The sequence below is a fragment of the Anomaloglossus baeobatrachus genome, chromosome 3, assembly GCF_048569485.1.
Source record: "Anomaloglossus baeobatrachus isolate aAnoBae1 chromosome 3, aAnoBae1.hap1, whole genome shotgun sequence".
NCBI classification, from domain to species: domain Eukaryota; kingdom Metazoa; phylum Chordata; class Amphibia; order Anura; family Aromobatidae; genus Anomaloglossus; species Anomaloglossus baeobatrachus.
The window spans coordinates 247,928,060-247,944,846 of record NC_134355.1 but is presented as its reverse complement, the minus strand read 5'-3'; the positions used below and the strand labels follow the sequence as shown (position 1 = coordinate 247,944,846).

Here is a 16,787-nt window from a genome sequence, read left to right as displayed (position 1 = left end):
GTGTCTTCTTCTACCAACAGCAATTTTAAGATCTGTCCACAGGTGTTCAATGAAATTTAGATCCGGGCTCAGTGCTGGCCACTTCAGAGCACTCCAGTACTTTGTTTCCATCCATTTCTGTGTGCTTCTTGAAGTATGTTTGGGGTGATTGTCCTGCTGGAAGACCCATGACCTAGGACACAAACTCAGCTTTCTGACCCTGGGCACTGCATTGCGATACAAAACCTTTTCGTAATCTTTAGATTTCATGATGCATTACAGACAGTAAAGGCCCCGTTACATGCAACGACATCGCTAACGAGATATCGCTAGGGTCACGGAATTCGTAACGCACATCCGGCCTCGTTAGCGACGTCGTTGCGTGTGACACCTAGGAGCGACTGCTAATGATCCCAAAAACTCACCAAATCGTTGATTGTTGACACGTCGTTCATTTTCAAAATATTGTTGCTCGTTTGGGACGCAGGTTGTTCGTCGTTCCTGAGGCAGCACACATCGCTACGTGTGACACCCCGGGAACGACGAACAACAGCGTTCCTGCGTCCTCCGGCAACGAGGTAGGAGTGATGTGAATGCGGCTGTTCTCCGCCCCTCTGCTTCTATTGATGGCCTGCTGTTTGACGTTGCTGTGACACCGCATGAACCCCCCTTAAAAAAAGGTTGTTCCCTGGCCACAGCGACGTCGTTTGGAAGGTAAATTCATGTGATGCGTACCTGCGATATTGTTCGCCATGGGCAGCTATTTGCCCATGACGTACGAACGACGGGGGCGGGTGCTATCGCTAGCGACATCGCTAGCGATGTCGCTGCATGTAAAGTGGTCTTTAAGCCACCAGATTGCTCACACTGACACTAATGCACCCTGAGCCTGCAGGACAGCTTAACTGTTTTTGCAATGTTATTTAGGCTGCTTGTCCACCATCCAGACTATCCTGCATTGTAAACTTTCATAAATTTTTCTCTGTCATCCACATCCAGGGAGATTAATTACAATGCCATGGGTTGTAAACTTCTTGATTATGTTATGGACCACCGTGGACAAAGGAACATGAAACATCAAGCTCTCTGAAGATGGACATGAAACCTTGATATTGTTGGTATTTTTCAACAATTTTGCTTTGCAAGTCCTCCTCATACAGTTCTCTTCTTTCTGTTCTCCATGCTTGGTGTGGCACACACAATGCAAAGATTGAGTCAACTTCCCCTCTTTTTATCTGTTTTCAAGTGTGATTTTTCATATTGCCCACACCTGTTACATGCTACAGGTGAGTTTGAACGAGCATCACACGCTTGATACAAATTTGTTTACCCCGAATGATGGAAAGGTCCCAACAATTTTGTCCAGACCATTTGGGGGGTTTTGTATGAAATGATGCCCAATTTCCCTTTTTTCGGTTTGTACTTGTGTGTGTTTTTCCAATACATATGAAGGAAATCAACAAGTGTATAACAAAACATACAATTGCAACAATTTTCTTGGAGAAATACTTCATTTTCTGGAACAATTTCAAGGGTGCAAACTAGAGATGAACGATCCTGATCTGCAAAGATTAGAAAATGTTCAAATCGTACAATCTTTGGCCAGATCAGATTAGGATTGGACATCTGAACGTTTACTGCAACAGTCGGTGATCTTGCCAAGGATCGGTAAATGTTCGAATGGCAAAAACCATCCTCTCTTTGCCCATCACAGTAATGTTAAGTATTGGCATGGCTATGATTGGCCACTATAAAAAAAAGAAGCAAAAGGCTTAAAGCAGTACATAGTTAACGAGTCTATCTGCGGCTGCAGCGCTATTTCCAGGGCAGTTAACTATCCCTCATGCATATTCACTGCCTTCCCTTCCCACTGGCATCTCTGATTGGCTGCAGTCAGACCATGCCCCCACCCTCTGTGACAGCATTATAATGATGGTGTAAGACAAATATATAAATTTAAAAAATGCTGCGTGGTCTCCCTATATATTGATACCAGTACCAGCACAGATAAGGCATATGGCTGCAGGATTTGGCGGGCTGTGCATCAAAATAAGAGGAACAGCTTTTTTTTTTAATTATTTCAATAAATAATAATAAAAAAAAACAACGGCGTGCAGTCCCCCCAATTTTGATACGCAGCCAAGATAAAGCCCGACAAATGGGAGCTAGTATTCTCAGGCTGGGGAGGCTCATGCTCTTTGGCCCCCCTCCCAGCCTAAAAATAGCAGCTGCCTAGGATTTAGCATCTATTACATATGACAATCCCGCAACTTTACCCAGCTCTTCCCGATTGCCCTTGTGTGTGGGAAATCAGGGTAATAAGGGGTTAATGATCCCTAGTTTAGTAATAGGAAGGGGCTAGCATACTCCACCATTACTAATCTGTAAGTGGAAAGAAATAAACACAAACATCAAAAAAATCCTTTATTTGAAATAAAATACAAATCCCCCCATTCTCTTCAGGCAGAGACTGAGCAGCAGCGATCAGCTGTGACATCACTCAGGTTAGTTGCGGTAATAGCTGGAGGTTCCCACGGCCCTCCACCTGTGACTGCAGATAACCTGACCTTAGGGGACCTTTTGAGGGGAGGTCACTGAGTTCATTGAGGTCTCTTGAGGTCAGGTTATCTGCAATATTAGGTGGAGGGCTGTGGGAACTTCCAGCTGTGACCGCAACTAATCTAAGTGATGTCACAGCTCATTGCAGCACTCAGTCTCTACCAGAAGCTCAAAGCAGGCAGTCATTGTTCTATGGCCTCACGTTGTGCCTTCAGATGTAGCAGAGCTGGAATTGTTGTGGGACTTTGTAGTGTGGATTACGTCAGACATGGGTGTTTTGGGGTTAATAAATTGGTAAAAGAGGGTGTTTTTTTTATTTATTTTTTAAATAAAGGATTTTTATTTGTGTTTGTGAATATTTCTTTTCACCCATAGGACTAGTGGTGGGGGGGGGGTCTCATAGACACATACCCATCACTAATTCAGGGCTCAGTGGCAGCTCACAGATGTCATTAACCCTTTATTACCCTGATTGCCACAGCACCAGGACAATTGGGATGAACTGGGTAGAGTGCCAGTGCCTTTTTTTATGCAGCGCGCCGTCGCTGCGTGTATCTTTATCGCCCTGCTTTCCACCCTGTTCTCTCCTTCACTAAGCGTCACATTGTCATGTGATACATGATGATGTGACGTGTTGGGGGTGTGGACCGGGTCATGTGGGGTGATAACGTACCTTACCGATGGCACATTATGGTGCTCTTGTACGGCGCATGCGCCGCTCACGTGTTTGTACCACTCTCCATTACTGGCTGGGACAGTGTATTTAAGGTCGCCTCCTGCCGGTGTGAGGCCACGCCCCCTGACCAAGGCTTGTGCCGAAACAGACATTGGGAAGCGGGTGGCGCCATTCCAGCAGGAGGAGATGTCAACAGGTAAAACCCTTCATGTTATCGTTTACTGACCATTTTTGGTCTGTCTTGGATCTTTTCTTACTTACATAGATACATGCATTTGCTCTATGTACTTCTACAGGTATATTGTATATTGGATTCTAGTATTTCGTTTACACTGATTATTGGGTGACAGTTTCATCTCCTCCTATGGTTTAGTGCTGCCATCTTGTTAAAGTTTATTTGTTTCACTTTTACCTTGGTTCTTTTTTTCTTATAAATTGGTTTGAAAGTGCCAGGATTGTCTCATCTAATGGATGCGGCAATTGTGGGTGGCAACAGGCTGCTATTTTTAGGCTGGGGGGCAATAAGCATAGGTATCCCCAGCTTGAGAATACCAGCCCCCAGCTGTCAGGCTTTATCTTGGCTGGGTGTTAACATTGGGGGAACCGCATGCCCTTTTTTAAAAATTATTTATGTATTTAAAAAATAATAATAATAAAAAAGCTACATGCGGTTCCTATTACAGTATTTTGATACACAACCACGATAAGCCATGGTTTTATCTCTGCTGGTATAAATACAGGGGGGACCCTAGAACATTTTTATTTATTTATCACTAGTATAAGGATGCAGACAACGTTTGTGATTCCAATCAATCACAGACACTGTCTCAGAGGCTGGGGGCGTAGTTCAACGGCAGCCAATCAGAGATGCCGGTGGAAGGGGAAAGCTGTGAATATGTATGAGCGGATCTGGAAGTAGCACTGCAGCCGCAGGGAGACTCGGTAAGTATGAACTACTTTAACCCTTTTTTATTTTCTTTCTTTTACAGCCCTCCTACACCTTTTTACAACATATCACTTTTGCCTCCTATTATATTGAATGGGTTCGGCTATGATCGATTGGCTAGGATCGCTGATCCGATCGGCGATCTCAGATGGGTTCGGCGATCCTGAACTAATCCGATTCTTGACAGAATGGCTCATCTTTAGTGCCAACACTTTTGGCCATGACTGTATATAGAACGGGAACTTTGAATACATCATATGTCAATAAGTTAAGCAAGAGTAAAGTCTTTGGTAGTTAAAACATTTTAGAAATAAAAGTTGAAATAAAATATAGTCACTGTGCACTGCTGAAAATTTGCAGAATCTCATGCACACAAAAGGGGTTTTCCCATTTTCCCATCTCCCAGATCCTATTCCAATATGTAGTAGGAGTAGTAATAATAATAATAATATTAGCAAATACCTCCAATTAGAAATACAGAATAGTTGTCTTGATTAGCTATGTCTCTTACCTCATGTGCATGGCAATGCAGCTTAGGTATCCATGATTATGACTACTCATATAGTGACAGTTAATTGCTTGTGGTCGTAACCCATGGATGCCTAGGTTACTGTAATGCATTGCACATGAGGTGAGTGACATAGCTAATCAGGAGAACTATACTACATTTCTAATTGGAGGTATTTGGTACTATTATTATTATTATTATTATTATTGCACCTACTACAAATTGGAATAGGAGCTTGTAGAAAGAAATATCCATTTAAAGGGAACATGTCAAGTAATCTGCAGGTTAATAGCATTCTGAAGTTATGCGGCCAGTGCACTGAAAGCCTGGCTACTAAGAGGAAATTAATTTTATTTCTCCCAGCAGTTTTGGGCTTTCAGTCATAGAGGTGTGGCCATCACAACTTCAGTCACCACTTAGTCCATAGTGAGCAGTGACTATAAGCACACCCATCACAGACTTGACAGCCAGTTCAGCACTGATGCATTTAAGTTAGTGCTGTGGTGTGGTTACAATTGCTACCTTCTGTATACTGAGTGGTAACTGAAACTGCTCCAACTGCGTCTGCTTGACTGAAAACTGGAGGCTTGTCCTCTCGGTAGCTGAGTCTTTAGTGCAGCAGTCGCACGGCTTCAGAACACAATCATCCTGCAGATTAACCCTATATCTGTAAAATATTACTATTTTTTACATGACAGGTTCCCTTGAACAGAGTACTAAACAATGCTTCATACCTGACAACTGTCCACTCCTCCCTGGATATTCCCAGCACACAGTTCCCGGCTTGTAACTCTACCATTGAGGTATTCAGGGCTGTTACATACTTTGTTTTCAATCACAGGGAAACCAGCTTCTTTAAGGACGCCTTCTTTGCCAGTACCTTAAAGTATCACAAATACACTGTTAGTTCATACACTTAGAATAATTAAATACTATCAAGTATAGGGAATTTTTCAAAGTATTTCTAAGGAAATTTGATACATAAGACAGATGCAAAGGAGGTCCATGACGCTAAAATGTACTAATAATGCAAAAAGTATTTGTATTCTCAAAGTAAACCACAACTATTCCACAGAACTGAGGGATAGAAGAGTAATATTCATGTAGGTATTTTGCATCAGGATACAAACATTTCGAGCAGACAACCCTAGTTTTAATCATGATTAAGGGTTGTCTGCTCAAAATGCATAGACTGTTGTCTACTTTTCCCCATGTTTTTATAAACTTTATCACATTTATTTTTATTGAGATTCATAAAAGTCAAGTTTTAACTACTTCATTCAATTTGTGGATGCTGGATTTTCTATTTTTGATTGATGCTGGCCCAGTACTTCTGTGCACCGCACCCCATTTATTCCTGTGTCTGGTGAGCTGCCTGTTGTTCTCTTACATCTACACTGCAGCTCTACTGCTCTCCAGGTGTTTGTAATGCATTAGATGTTGGGAGTGAGGAGATAGATATCTGTGTGATAAGGTTGGACACATCAGTCTCCCCTTGCATTTCCCATGTAAATCAACCAAGAGAAGAATCTCTGTTAATGCCCTACTTGCTTGAATGGGAAATTAGCATATTAGGTGCCCTAACCTTTAGAAGAAAATATTTTGTGGAATGAAGAGGAGCAAAAAAACCCCAAAATTTAATTCAACTATTCAACCATTTCAGGTTTAAAAATGCAAAAGGTTGTGAACAAAGTTGTTAAACAAGGAACCATACCATTATACCGTATATCATGGGCACAACAAACATATGTATATCTTTGTTCTCCAAGTAATGAACCTTTTGTTAACAACCCAAGCATAAAGGTCATAGAAAGGTGGATTACTCAAAAACAAAGATTCCCATGATATCAATAAAAACAGGGAATCTTGATCTATTGTTTAAAGGTAACCTGTCACTTACTCACTTGTAGAGTGGTCAAATAGACGTCACTGATCCCGATGCTTCCTGTATCCTTGTGATCGCTGTTCTCCGTCTTGCTTTGTGTGGATGACACGTCCTACATCATCCACACATTGGCCTCCATTGCGCTCTTGCACACACACACACTTCTCTCTGCTATCCTAAGGGCAGAACAAAGTACAGTAATGTGCAGGCACCGGGAAAGGTCACAAAACACCCGTGCATGCACACTACAATACTTTGCTCTGCCCTGAGCATGGCAGAGAGAAGGGTGCGTGTGCAGGAGCACAATGAAGGGCACTGTGTGGATGACGTAGGACACGTCATCCACACAAAGCAACAAGGAGGACGGTGATGGAAGGAAGAGAGGAACTGGACTGAGACCAACGACGCCCATCGGACTGGAACGTATCGGACTGCCCCGCAGGTGTGTAGGTGACAGGTTCCCTTTAAATCAGGTTTTTGAGTTAAATGTATTTTTTTGGCAATTATTTTTTTCCCACTATTAAAGATCTTTTAATTTTTCCACTGGTCACTTGTTTTTTTAGTCTCTACCTTCCTGTTTCAGAAAACAAGACATGTATGTAGCCACAATGAACGGTGTCCAAATCTACCAGTGTAAGGCTATGTGCGCACTTTGCATCGAGGTAGTTGCAGTTCTAAACGCACCCTTTGGCAGAAATTGCCTTTGCTAAAGTTGCTTTTGACCACAGAAACGCGATAAATACGCGTGCGTATTTACCGCATTTAGCCGCGTTGTTAGTGCTTTTTACATGCTTTTCCATTGTGTAAAAACAGATGCGTTTTGAACATAAAGACACTGCTAAATAAAGTTTAAACAGTCAAACACTAAGAAAAAAGGAAAAAAAAAAAGAAAACAAATATAATTATTTTAATCATAACGAAAATTGTTATATTTAATATAATTATAGCGGTTTTATACTATTTATCGCTAAAATAACAATAAATTAATATTTTTCATTAATTTAATTGTCGGACTCTGTGTGTGTGTAAAGGGACATATCATTCCATTATTTTGATGTCATAAACGCATGTTTTCTGCAGGTAAAAAGCATGTAAAACACTGGAATTTTGATGTTGCTTGCTTTTTGCCACTTTTCATTGACTTCAATGTTAGCAAAACGCAGCCCAAATGGCAAAAACAAATGACATGCTGCTTCTTTGAACGCAGAGTTTTTGCCCAAAATTATGCAAATTAAACGCTGCGTTTTGAACTGCAAAGTGCGCACAAGAAATCCCCATAGACTTTGCTTGAAAATCAAAACGCATGTGACTCGCCCACCCCAGGACTATGGGACACCCGGTGCCGGGCCGGACTAGTCCGGGGGTCGTCAGTGGTGGCGGGGCCCGACTCCGTGGCCCTGGTGGGTGTCAGTTAAAATGGCACTTGGGAGTAATTAAAGTTTTTATTTCGTGACGCCACCTGTGGTTTGCGGCTATTAAGCCGCCGCTGCTGTGTGAGGCCTCCGGGGTGATGTTATGGCAGCAATGGTGATACTGCTCCCCACAGGTGGAGCGGTGCCCCGGGGACACTGTTGGTGCTCGTGAGAGTCTATGGTGTTGTGTGGATAACACGGTGCAGGGCCGACAGGCAATGAAAGAAACAGGCACAAACAACAGTCTCTTTACCTTCTCCTCTTTTACTTCACAAACGGTTAGTCCTGGGAGACCGTTACAGGTGGTAGAGGGCTCCGGCCGGCCTGGAAGTAACTGAGATGTCGTTTTGGCCAGATGAGTATGAGGCCTACTCCTGTTCTTTTCCTTACTGTGATAGGACCCTGCTCTGTGAATTTAGCAATGGCCCTCTTGCTGCTGGGACCGGTGGTACGTCCCTTTCCCTCTGTGGTAGGCTGCGCAGGCCCTCTCTGGTGCTTCTCTGCTGGAGTCCACACCAGGCCCTGTTGATGCAGCTGTACCTTCGGGCTGTTTATGGGCCAGGTGCTTGCAGCTCTCCTGCCCCTCGGATTCGGCTACCAGGGAGTATTTTAGGCCCTGGTGGCCACAGACTCCGATGTCCGAGTCTCTTCTGTGCCTCTCTGCTCCTCCTGCTTCCCTGGGCCAAGCTGCTCCAGCTCTAGGCCCCAGTTCCACAGGACAGTACTACTCTGCGTCTGCTTGCTATGGCTTCTCTCTACAGACTGACTACTAACCCCTCCCTCAGGTCAGGCTTAAGGAATGCTCCCTGAAATTCCAGGTTCAGAGCTCCCCCTGCTGGCCCGAGGGAGGAACTGCGTTGGATGTTAAACTTACTGGCCAATAGACCTCCCAATTACCTCCAGGCTCAGCATTAACCCTTTGGAGGGGCAATGCTGTTGTGGCGACCAGGTCCTGGGGCGCCACACATGCATTTTGGCATGAAAACGCTGCAGTTCAAAATGCAAACGCAGGTAAAAATGCAAAGTGCGCACATAGCCTAAATGTTATTATGAAGGGAGAGGGAGCATGGTCGGGTGTGGATGGTGGTATCTATGTTATCAGCTGTGTGTAGAGGTGCTAGGCAGGTATTATGAGTATAACAAAGCCCCAGTGCCCAGTATGATTACTATATGATTTTTTTTTTTTTTTAGAAAAGAAAAAAATAGCAATAATGTTTAAGCTTTCGGAAGTATGTCTGTGTTTGCCTCTATTTCTCTCATCTCCTCTCTGCATTGAATTTTATGAAAACCATCTGTTCTCTTGTATCTCAGGAATAGGAGAATCTGAATTCACTGAAGACAGAGAAGGGTGGTGATAAATAGAACACAAGTTGGAGGGAAGCTGCACTGAACGATTTGGTCACAGAAGGGGAGGACAAATTACAGGGCATATGGGCCCGAGAGGTTAGGGGGCCCATACCAACCTCAAAAGCAGGTGGAAATATGTATTATCATGAGGTACTTGATTTTAAAGGGCTCATTTTCTGTTATTGCACAGGGGACGTCTTCTGTGTGTGTCTGTTAGTGGGCCACAAAGACGGTGAACCAAGCACTTGTACTTGATTTAATCAATCATTTTGTGCTGGCAGTTTCCCTTTAATATTTATGATAATTTTATAATGATATTGTCTATGTAAAATCCACAGCTTTGTAAACTTTACCTATAGCAATTAAATAAATTATAAAAGCAGCAAATTACTGAGTAACAATGGGATACAACACGACTATCCTAAAAACACTGCGTTCTATTTACCTTGAGTTTCTCCCCATCCTGTAACATAACATTCTGCTTTATCTGGTACCACATAATTATGAGGTGGTAAGCAAGCTGGGAGAACTTCATCTGTTATTACTGCTGGGCTGTGGAAGAAATGGCGGTTAGATAGATTTATGCTTCTGATCAGACCATCTGGGTTACATGACCTGCTTTCTAAACCTTCTAAATGAACTCCTACATCTGAGCGTGTCTGGCCTGGAGACTGATGTTAGGGGAAATGATGTAGGTATGACCATTGTTGCAGAAGCAAGCAGCAAGAATGTGCAAGCATGGTGGGCACAATCCTTCAGTATTTAAAGGGATATTCTTACAACAAAAAAACTGTCCCCTATACATAGCAGACGGACCACAGGTGACCAGAAGAACAGGGCTTTAAATTCTGAGAACCGACTTCTATAGAGCATTATATTGAATTGAGCAGAAGTGCGTATGCTCAAACTCATTCCCATTCATTGTACAGGGGACTGCCAGAGAAAGCCAAGTCCTTGGCAGTCACCTAGATGCATTTGCACATCCAATGCAGCTTATTACAGTTACGGATGTGTAGCTGTGCATCAAATATTTTAACTGGCATGAGTCCGCTGTATTCATAAGATACATTTTCCCTCTGGGCAATTTAGAATTGGCAAACATTCCATTTAACTGAATACAATACTAGACAAGTGATAATAAAAGTCAGGAGTGCATACAAGTATTTACTAATAGCATAGTATAGCGTGATAGTAAGTTGTGCACATTCACTGTATATTTGGTGACATTTTATATCTATTATTTGAAAGAATAAATATATAGTAATTTGACTATTTTTAAATAGGATTGTCATGTAGTATTTATAAATGCTATAACAAAGAGGATTAATAATGCTCAGTTTTACATTACATGATTTCAATCCCTTCACACAGCAATAATACAAATAGCCACAGTCACCACTTAGAAGGGATTTACCCAGCTCCCACTGGCAGACAGGGTTTTATTATGACTGTGTCACTGTGTAAAGAGAACCAGGGATTTGTGGATCCAAAATAGTGAAACGGAATAAAATGTCACAAAATTAATCTGCACAGCATTAAACACATTGAGTATTGCCAAGTATATGGATGTCAGTCACCTTTTCAGCTTCAATAAAGCAATATCTGCTTTTAACGGTCCCAAAAATAACTTCTCAACATCTATAACCTGCTTTGAAGGCTCAATGCTTTTCTCCCTGTGAATTCCAAGCTGTACTTTATAGGATGATGGTCGATTTGATCTGTACACCAAATTAAGAGATATAATTGTAAGTAGATGATACTTCAGGTAATCCAGCTTATTCTAGTAAATTGTTCTTCTGAAAAATCTATTGCTTATTATATTATTAAAAAAGGATAACTCTATAGTATAGTTCTAAGTATTAAAAGTGTAAGCAATTGTTTCTAAGGATGAAAATCAAAGCAAACATGTAGTTAGGTGCCTTACGTCAAACGCCCAAAGGTCTTATTCAGATGTTTGAGTTTATTCATGTACACAAAATAAAAATGGTCCAAGTATCATCAGTGTTTCGGATCCAAGTTTCAACAGTGTTTATTCAGTGTTTCAGTCTTTAACATCAGGATTTCATCAGTAATATTTACGCATGGATAATTAAATTGCAATGCTTCTCCTATATATTACACTGTTAATCATGGACAGCACATGGATGTTAATGGGCACAAAGACTTGCATGGGTGACTTTCATCCTTGACGCTGATAAAAAATGAACATGTCCACATAATGTTTTTGCAGACACACTATCTTCAAAAAGCAAATGAATTGTGAGAAGCCCAATAGATCAAAATTGGTACATGTATAAAAACCAAAGATAGAACACCTACATGGAAAAGGACATCTGAATGAGGCCCTAAAGGGGATCTGTCATCATAAAAAAGCAACTTTGTTAAAAATCCTCACCATTCTCAAGAACAAACTCCAAGTTACACAAAAATATTGTGACAAGATTATTTTGCACCAAATTTCTGGTGTAAATATTAGGGACGATCGAATACCTCAAATATTCGGCTTCGCGAATATTTGACGAATAGGTCGCTGCAATGCGAATATTCGATGCTCAATGTAAGTCTATGGGAAGCCCGAATAGTTCCCAATAGTTGGTAATCGAGTTTCCCATAGACTTACATTGCGCATTGAATATTCGCGAATAGAAGAATAGCGGCGACCTATTCGGCCAATATTCGAGAAGCTGAATATTTGAGGTATTCGATCATCCCTAGTAAAAATCTTTTGGGAATCGCTCCCTAAACATGTTGACTCATGGTACTTCTGTGCTATATAAACCCTGAAGCAGCGCTTCAGAATCAGATGCACATATACCGTTCACAGCAAAAAAAATGATAGAAACTTCAAAAATTTCTTTGATGTAATTCAATAAAATAATGTGGCACATTTTTGTAAAAGATAACAATCCTTCACTTTATTAGCTCAAAATTACATATAAGCACAAACATTTTTTATTTTTTTTATTTTTATTTTTTTTAAATTGCTGATAGGTGCCTTCAAGTGCAAAATGAGGTAGCTGATGTGAAATAGATATTTAATGCAACAAAACGAAAAACCATCTATTATGGTGGCCCCACTAAAAAATATATTGCTATAGATAAGCAATTACAATACCACCAATAATTCTCTCCAAAAATATGTAAACAGTCACGCTTTTGAAACAATCATAAATAACTTGACATAAGTACAGGTGCATCTCAATAAATTAGAATATCATCAAAACGTTAATTTATTTCAGAAATTCAATACAAAAAGTGAAACATATTATATAGAGCCATTACACACAGAGTGATCAATTTCAAGTGTTTATATCTGTTAATGTTGATGACTATGGCTTACAGCCAGTGAAAACTCAAAAGTCATTATCTCAGAAAATTAGAATAATTACCACAAAACACCTGCAGAGGCTTCCTAAGCATTTAAAATGGTCCCTTAGTCTGGTTCAGTTGGCTACACAATCATGGGGAAGACTGCTGACTTAACAGATGTCCAGAAGGCAATCATTGACAGTCCACAAGGAGGGTAAGCCACAAAAGTCACTGCTAAAGAAGCTGGTTGAAATAAATGAACTTTTTGATGATATTCTAATTTATTGAGATACACTTGTATATGACTATTGTTGCAATATTTTGCCTCTGTCTATTGCAATTGCCCACATAACTTAATCATTTCAATACATGAAAAAGATATATATATATATATATATATATATATATATATATATATATATATATATATATATATATATACACATATACATATATATATATATATATATATATCATTGATTGATTTTTAGCAATCATAAAAATTGATGAAAGGCCAAAAAGTGAAGAGTCAAGACATGAAAGGATTGGGCAGGGAGGAGTCCGCGGGTAGGCGGACAAAATAAACTTTTGTTTATTCCAAAAGTTGTGCCACCAAATGTAAAGTTGAGGGTGATAATTGTGTTTCTCTATTACACACAGAGAAAATAAACACATGTTTAACAGCAAATGTGTAATTGCAATAATTTTCTGGGAGATATACTTCATTTTCTGGAACTATTTCAAGGGTGCCAACACTTTCGGCCATGACTGTACTGTATGTCATAACTAAATATTTTCTGTATTTCCCTGGCATACAGTGTATTATCTTATGTAAAAAAATATGATAACTATCACAATTATATTGCAGTATACAGTATATCACACAAGTGAGTACACCACTCACATTTTTTTGTAAATATTTTATTACAACTTTTCATGGGCAACACTGAACACTCAACACTGAAGAAATGACACTTTGACTACTTTATATTGTATCAGTGTACAGCTTGTATAACAGCATATATTTAGTGTGCCCTCTAAATAACATAACACACAGCCATTAATGCCTAACTGCTGTAAACAAACGTGAGTACACCCCTAAGTGAAAATCGTCAAATTGTGCCCAATTAGCCATTTTTCCTCTAAGGGGTCATGTGTCTCATTAGTGTTACAAGGTCTCAGGTGTGAATGGGGAGCAGGTGTGTTAAGTTTGGTTTTATCACTCACACACTCTATTATACTGGTGTTAGGTCACCACCGGATTCCGCTCCAGCGACTTCTACTGCGATTACCAGGTGGTGCCATGTTCCTGCTGTGGATAGTGCTGGTAATAGGAGAGGAGTCAATGCCAACGACGCTGGTGGGCGCAGGCTCCACTCATCCACTGGGCTGGGTTTTCTTGGGATCTGCAGTACCACTGGCTGACTGTAGGTGGTGTGTGTCTTCCAGCTGACGTCACCATCATTCAACTACAACCAATGGGAAGACACCACACTCTTCTTATTTCCCCTCCTGTCTGCTGACCACTGCCAGAGATAGTCCTGTATTCCTGGCTCCTGTCCCGCCCTGTTCTGTTTAGTGATTCTGGTGTTCTGACTTCTGCTTGTTTCCTGACTACCCTCCTGCCTACTGTTTATGTACCTCGCTGCCCGATCCGGATTTGACCTCTGCTGTGTTTTCTGATTACGTCTTTGCCTGCGTGATTCTGTCCCTGTTTATCAGTTCCCGGTTCGACCCTGCCTGACTACTACTCTCATCGGACTGCAGCCTTCCACAGGTAGTGATCACCTTGGGCCCTGTATAATTCCAAATCCCTGTATAGGAGTTAAAGGATTTCAGGGTTCAAGGGGTCCTGCTTAGTGAGTGGCTTCCCTCTAGCCTGTCTATTACAGCCCGTCTGAGTCTGTGGATCCAGGCAGGCATTACAACTGGTCACTGGAAGTTCAACATGGCTCCTCATAGCAAATAATTAACATTATGAAAAAAGAATTTTTGCTCTACATGAAGATGTCCTAGGACAGTGATGGCGAACCTGTGGCACTCCAGCTGTTGCAAAACTACAATTCCCATCATGTCTTCACAGCCAAAGCTTTTGCTTTGAATGGCCAGGCATGATGGGAATTGTAGTTTTGCAACAGCTGGAGTGCCACAGGTTCGCCATCACTGTCCTAGGATATAACAAGATTGCCAACATGCTGAAACTGAGCTGCAGCACAGTGGCCAAGACCATACAGCGTTTTAATTGATTTCACTCAGAACAGTCCTCGCAATAGTCGACCAAAGAAGCTGATTGCACATGCTCATCGTCACATCCAGAGCTTGTGTTTTCAAAATAAACTTATGAGTGCCGCGAACATTGCTGCAAGGATTAAAGGGGCAAAGGATTAGCCTGTCAGTGCTCAGACCATATGCTGCACACTGCATCAAATAGGTCTGCATGGCTGTTGTCCCAGAAGGAAACCTCTTCCAAACATGATGCATAAAAAAGCCCACAAACAATTTGCTGAAGACAAGCACACTAAGGACATTGATTACTGGAACCATGTCCATTGGTCTGATGAGACCAAAATGAATGTCTTTGGTTCAGATGGTGTCAAGCGTATGTAGAGGCAACCAGCTAAGGAGTACAAAGAGAAGTGTGTCTTCCCTACATTTAAGGATGGTGGTGGGAGTGTCATGGTTTGGGGCTGCATGAGTGCTGCCAGCTGTGGGGAGCTACAGTTCATTAAAGGAACCATGAATGCCAAAATGTACTTAGGGGGTGTACTCACATTTGTTGCCAGTGATTTTGATCATAATGGCTGTGTGTTGTGTTATTTAGAAGGCACAACTAATTTACACTGTAATACGAGCTGTACATTGACTATTTTACATTGTATCAAAGTGTCATATCTTAAGTGTTGTCCCATGAAAATATATAATAAAATATTTCTACAAATGTAAGGGGTGTACACACTTTTTTGATATACTATATATTGGGATATATTAATTTCTGTATTTTATCTAAACTGCATGATTGACAAAATTTTTGTAAGGTAAATACCGTTCCAGGCAATGTGCAGCAGTAAGAACCCACTGGCGATCGATCAATGTTCCACCACAGAAGTGCAAATTAAAGCTGGAAAATAGAAAGGTTATTAAATCAAGAAAGTATATGATCTGACATTTAAAGGTAGCACAAAATTATTAATGATGCATTAATGAGGTTTGCAACAACTTTTTTAATGATCTGCTAGGCTACAAATATCTGTTTGCTGACTGTGTGATACCTTGCATCCTCCCCGCGAATCAGCCGTTACCGGCGCTAGAAGTGACCATAAGTTCTTGGATGATGACGGAATACAGCAGCTCCGTCAAAACTATAGAGGCCGAGACAGGATACTACAGATCAGATTTGAATAGAGTAAATTAAATAAATAGGTACTGAGGGCGCTACTGGTGCTGCTAACAGCTGATTGGCTGGGCGCCACGTGTATTACCACCACCTATTCTAAGAATAGGCCATCAATAAAAAAAGGTGTGGCCAACCTCTTTAAAATATGATATGAATTAGGTATAAAAAAAAATGCAATTTTCTAATATACTTTGTATTTCTACTCATCTGCATTGATAAGATCTCCAATGTCAAAATTGACAGTAATTTCCAAGAAAGTAAGCATAGCCTGCTATCATATAGTCTATATAACTACAGTATTGTCATTAATAAACTTACTATAATTTAATACAAATAAATATTCCAAACCACAGTCTACCAGTAAAAGGTACAAGAAAATGCATCAGCACCTTGCAAAAGTAGTCTGTGCTCCTATGTCCACACAGTTTTATTTCTAGATTTTTAATTCCATCAGTTTTATAGATTAATAGAAAGACAATTTTTGATTAAAAGATTTGTCCCCCAGTTTTGTATAGACAACCCATCCTTAAGAGAGGTCATCAATATATGATCAGTGGGGACCTGACACCCAACACCCCACTAATCAGCTTCAGTGATGGCCAGATATAAACAGTGTACGAAGATAAATAGCACAGTAACTTACAGTGTGTAGTAGCAGCTGTCAGGTGCCACAGATCAGTTCTTATGCTCTTCAATAGGACCTGATCCTTAGTACTCGGCAGCCATTAACACTGTACAGAGCTGTGGTGTTCCACTCTATACACTGTTTACA

General features: G+C 40.8%; 1 protein-coding gene across 1 annotated transcript in view; it reads right to left on the bottom strand.

Moving 5' to 3' along the window:
* PLG (plasminogen) overlaps positions 1-16,787 on the bottom strand; it is a 206,952-nt gene that overhangs the window by 16,243 nt on the left and 173,922 nt on the right. The window contains exons 16-19 of the mRNA XM_075341468.1: positions 15,665-15,739; positions 10,890-11,030; positions 9,758-9,864; positions 5,403-5,548 (exon numbers count right to left, since the gene is read on the bottom strand). Of these exons, the coding sequence (XP_075197583.1) occupies positions 5,403-5,548; positions 9,758-9,864; positions 10,890-11,030; positions 15,665-15,739 (469 nt within the window). The remainder of the gene's footprint in view (positions 1-5,402; positions 5,549-9,757; positions 9,865-10,889; positions 11,031-15,664; positions 15,740-16,787) is intronic.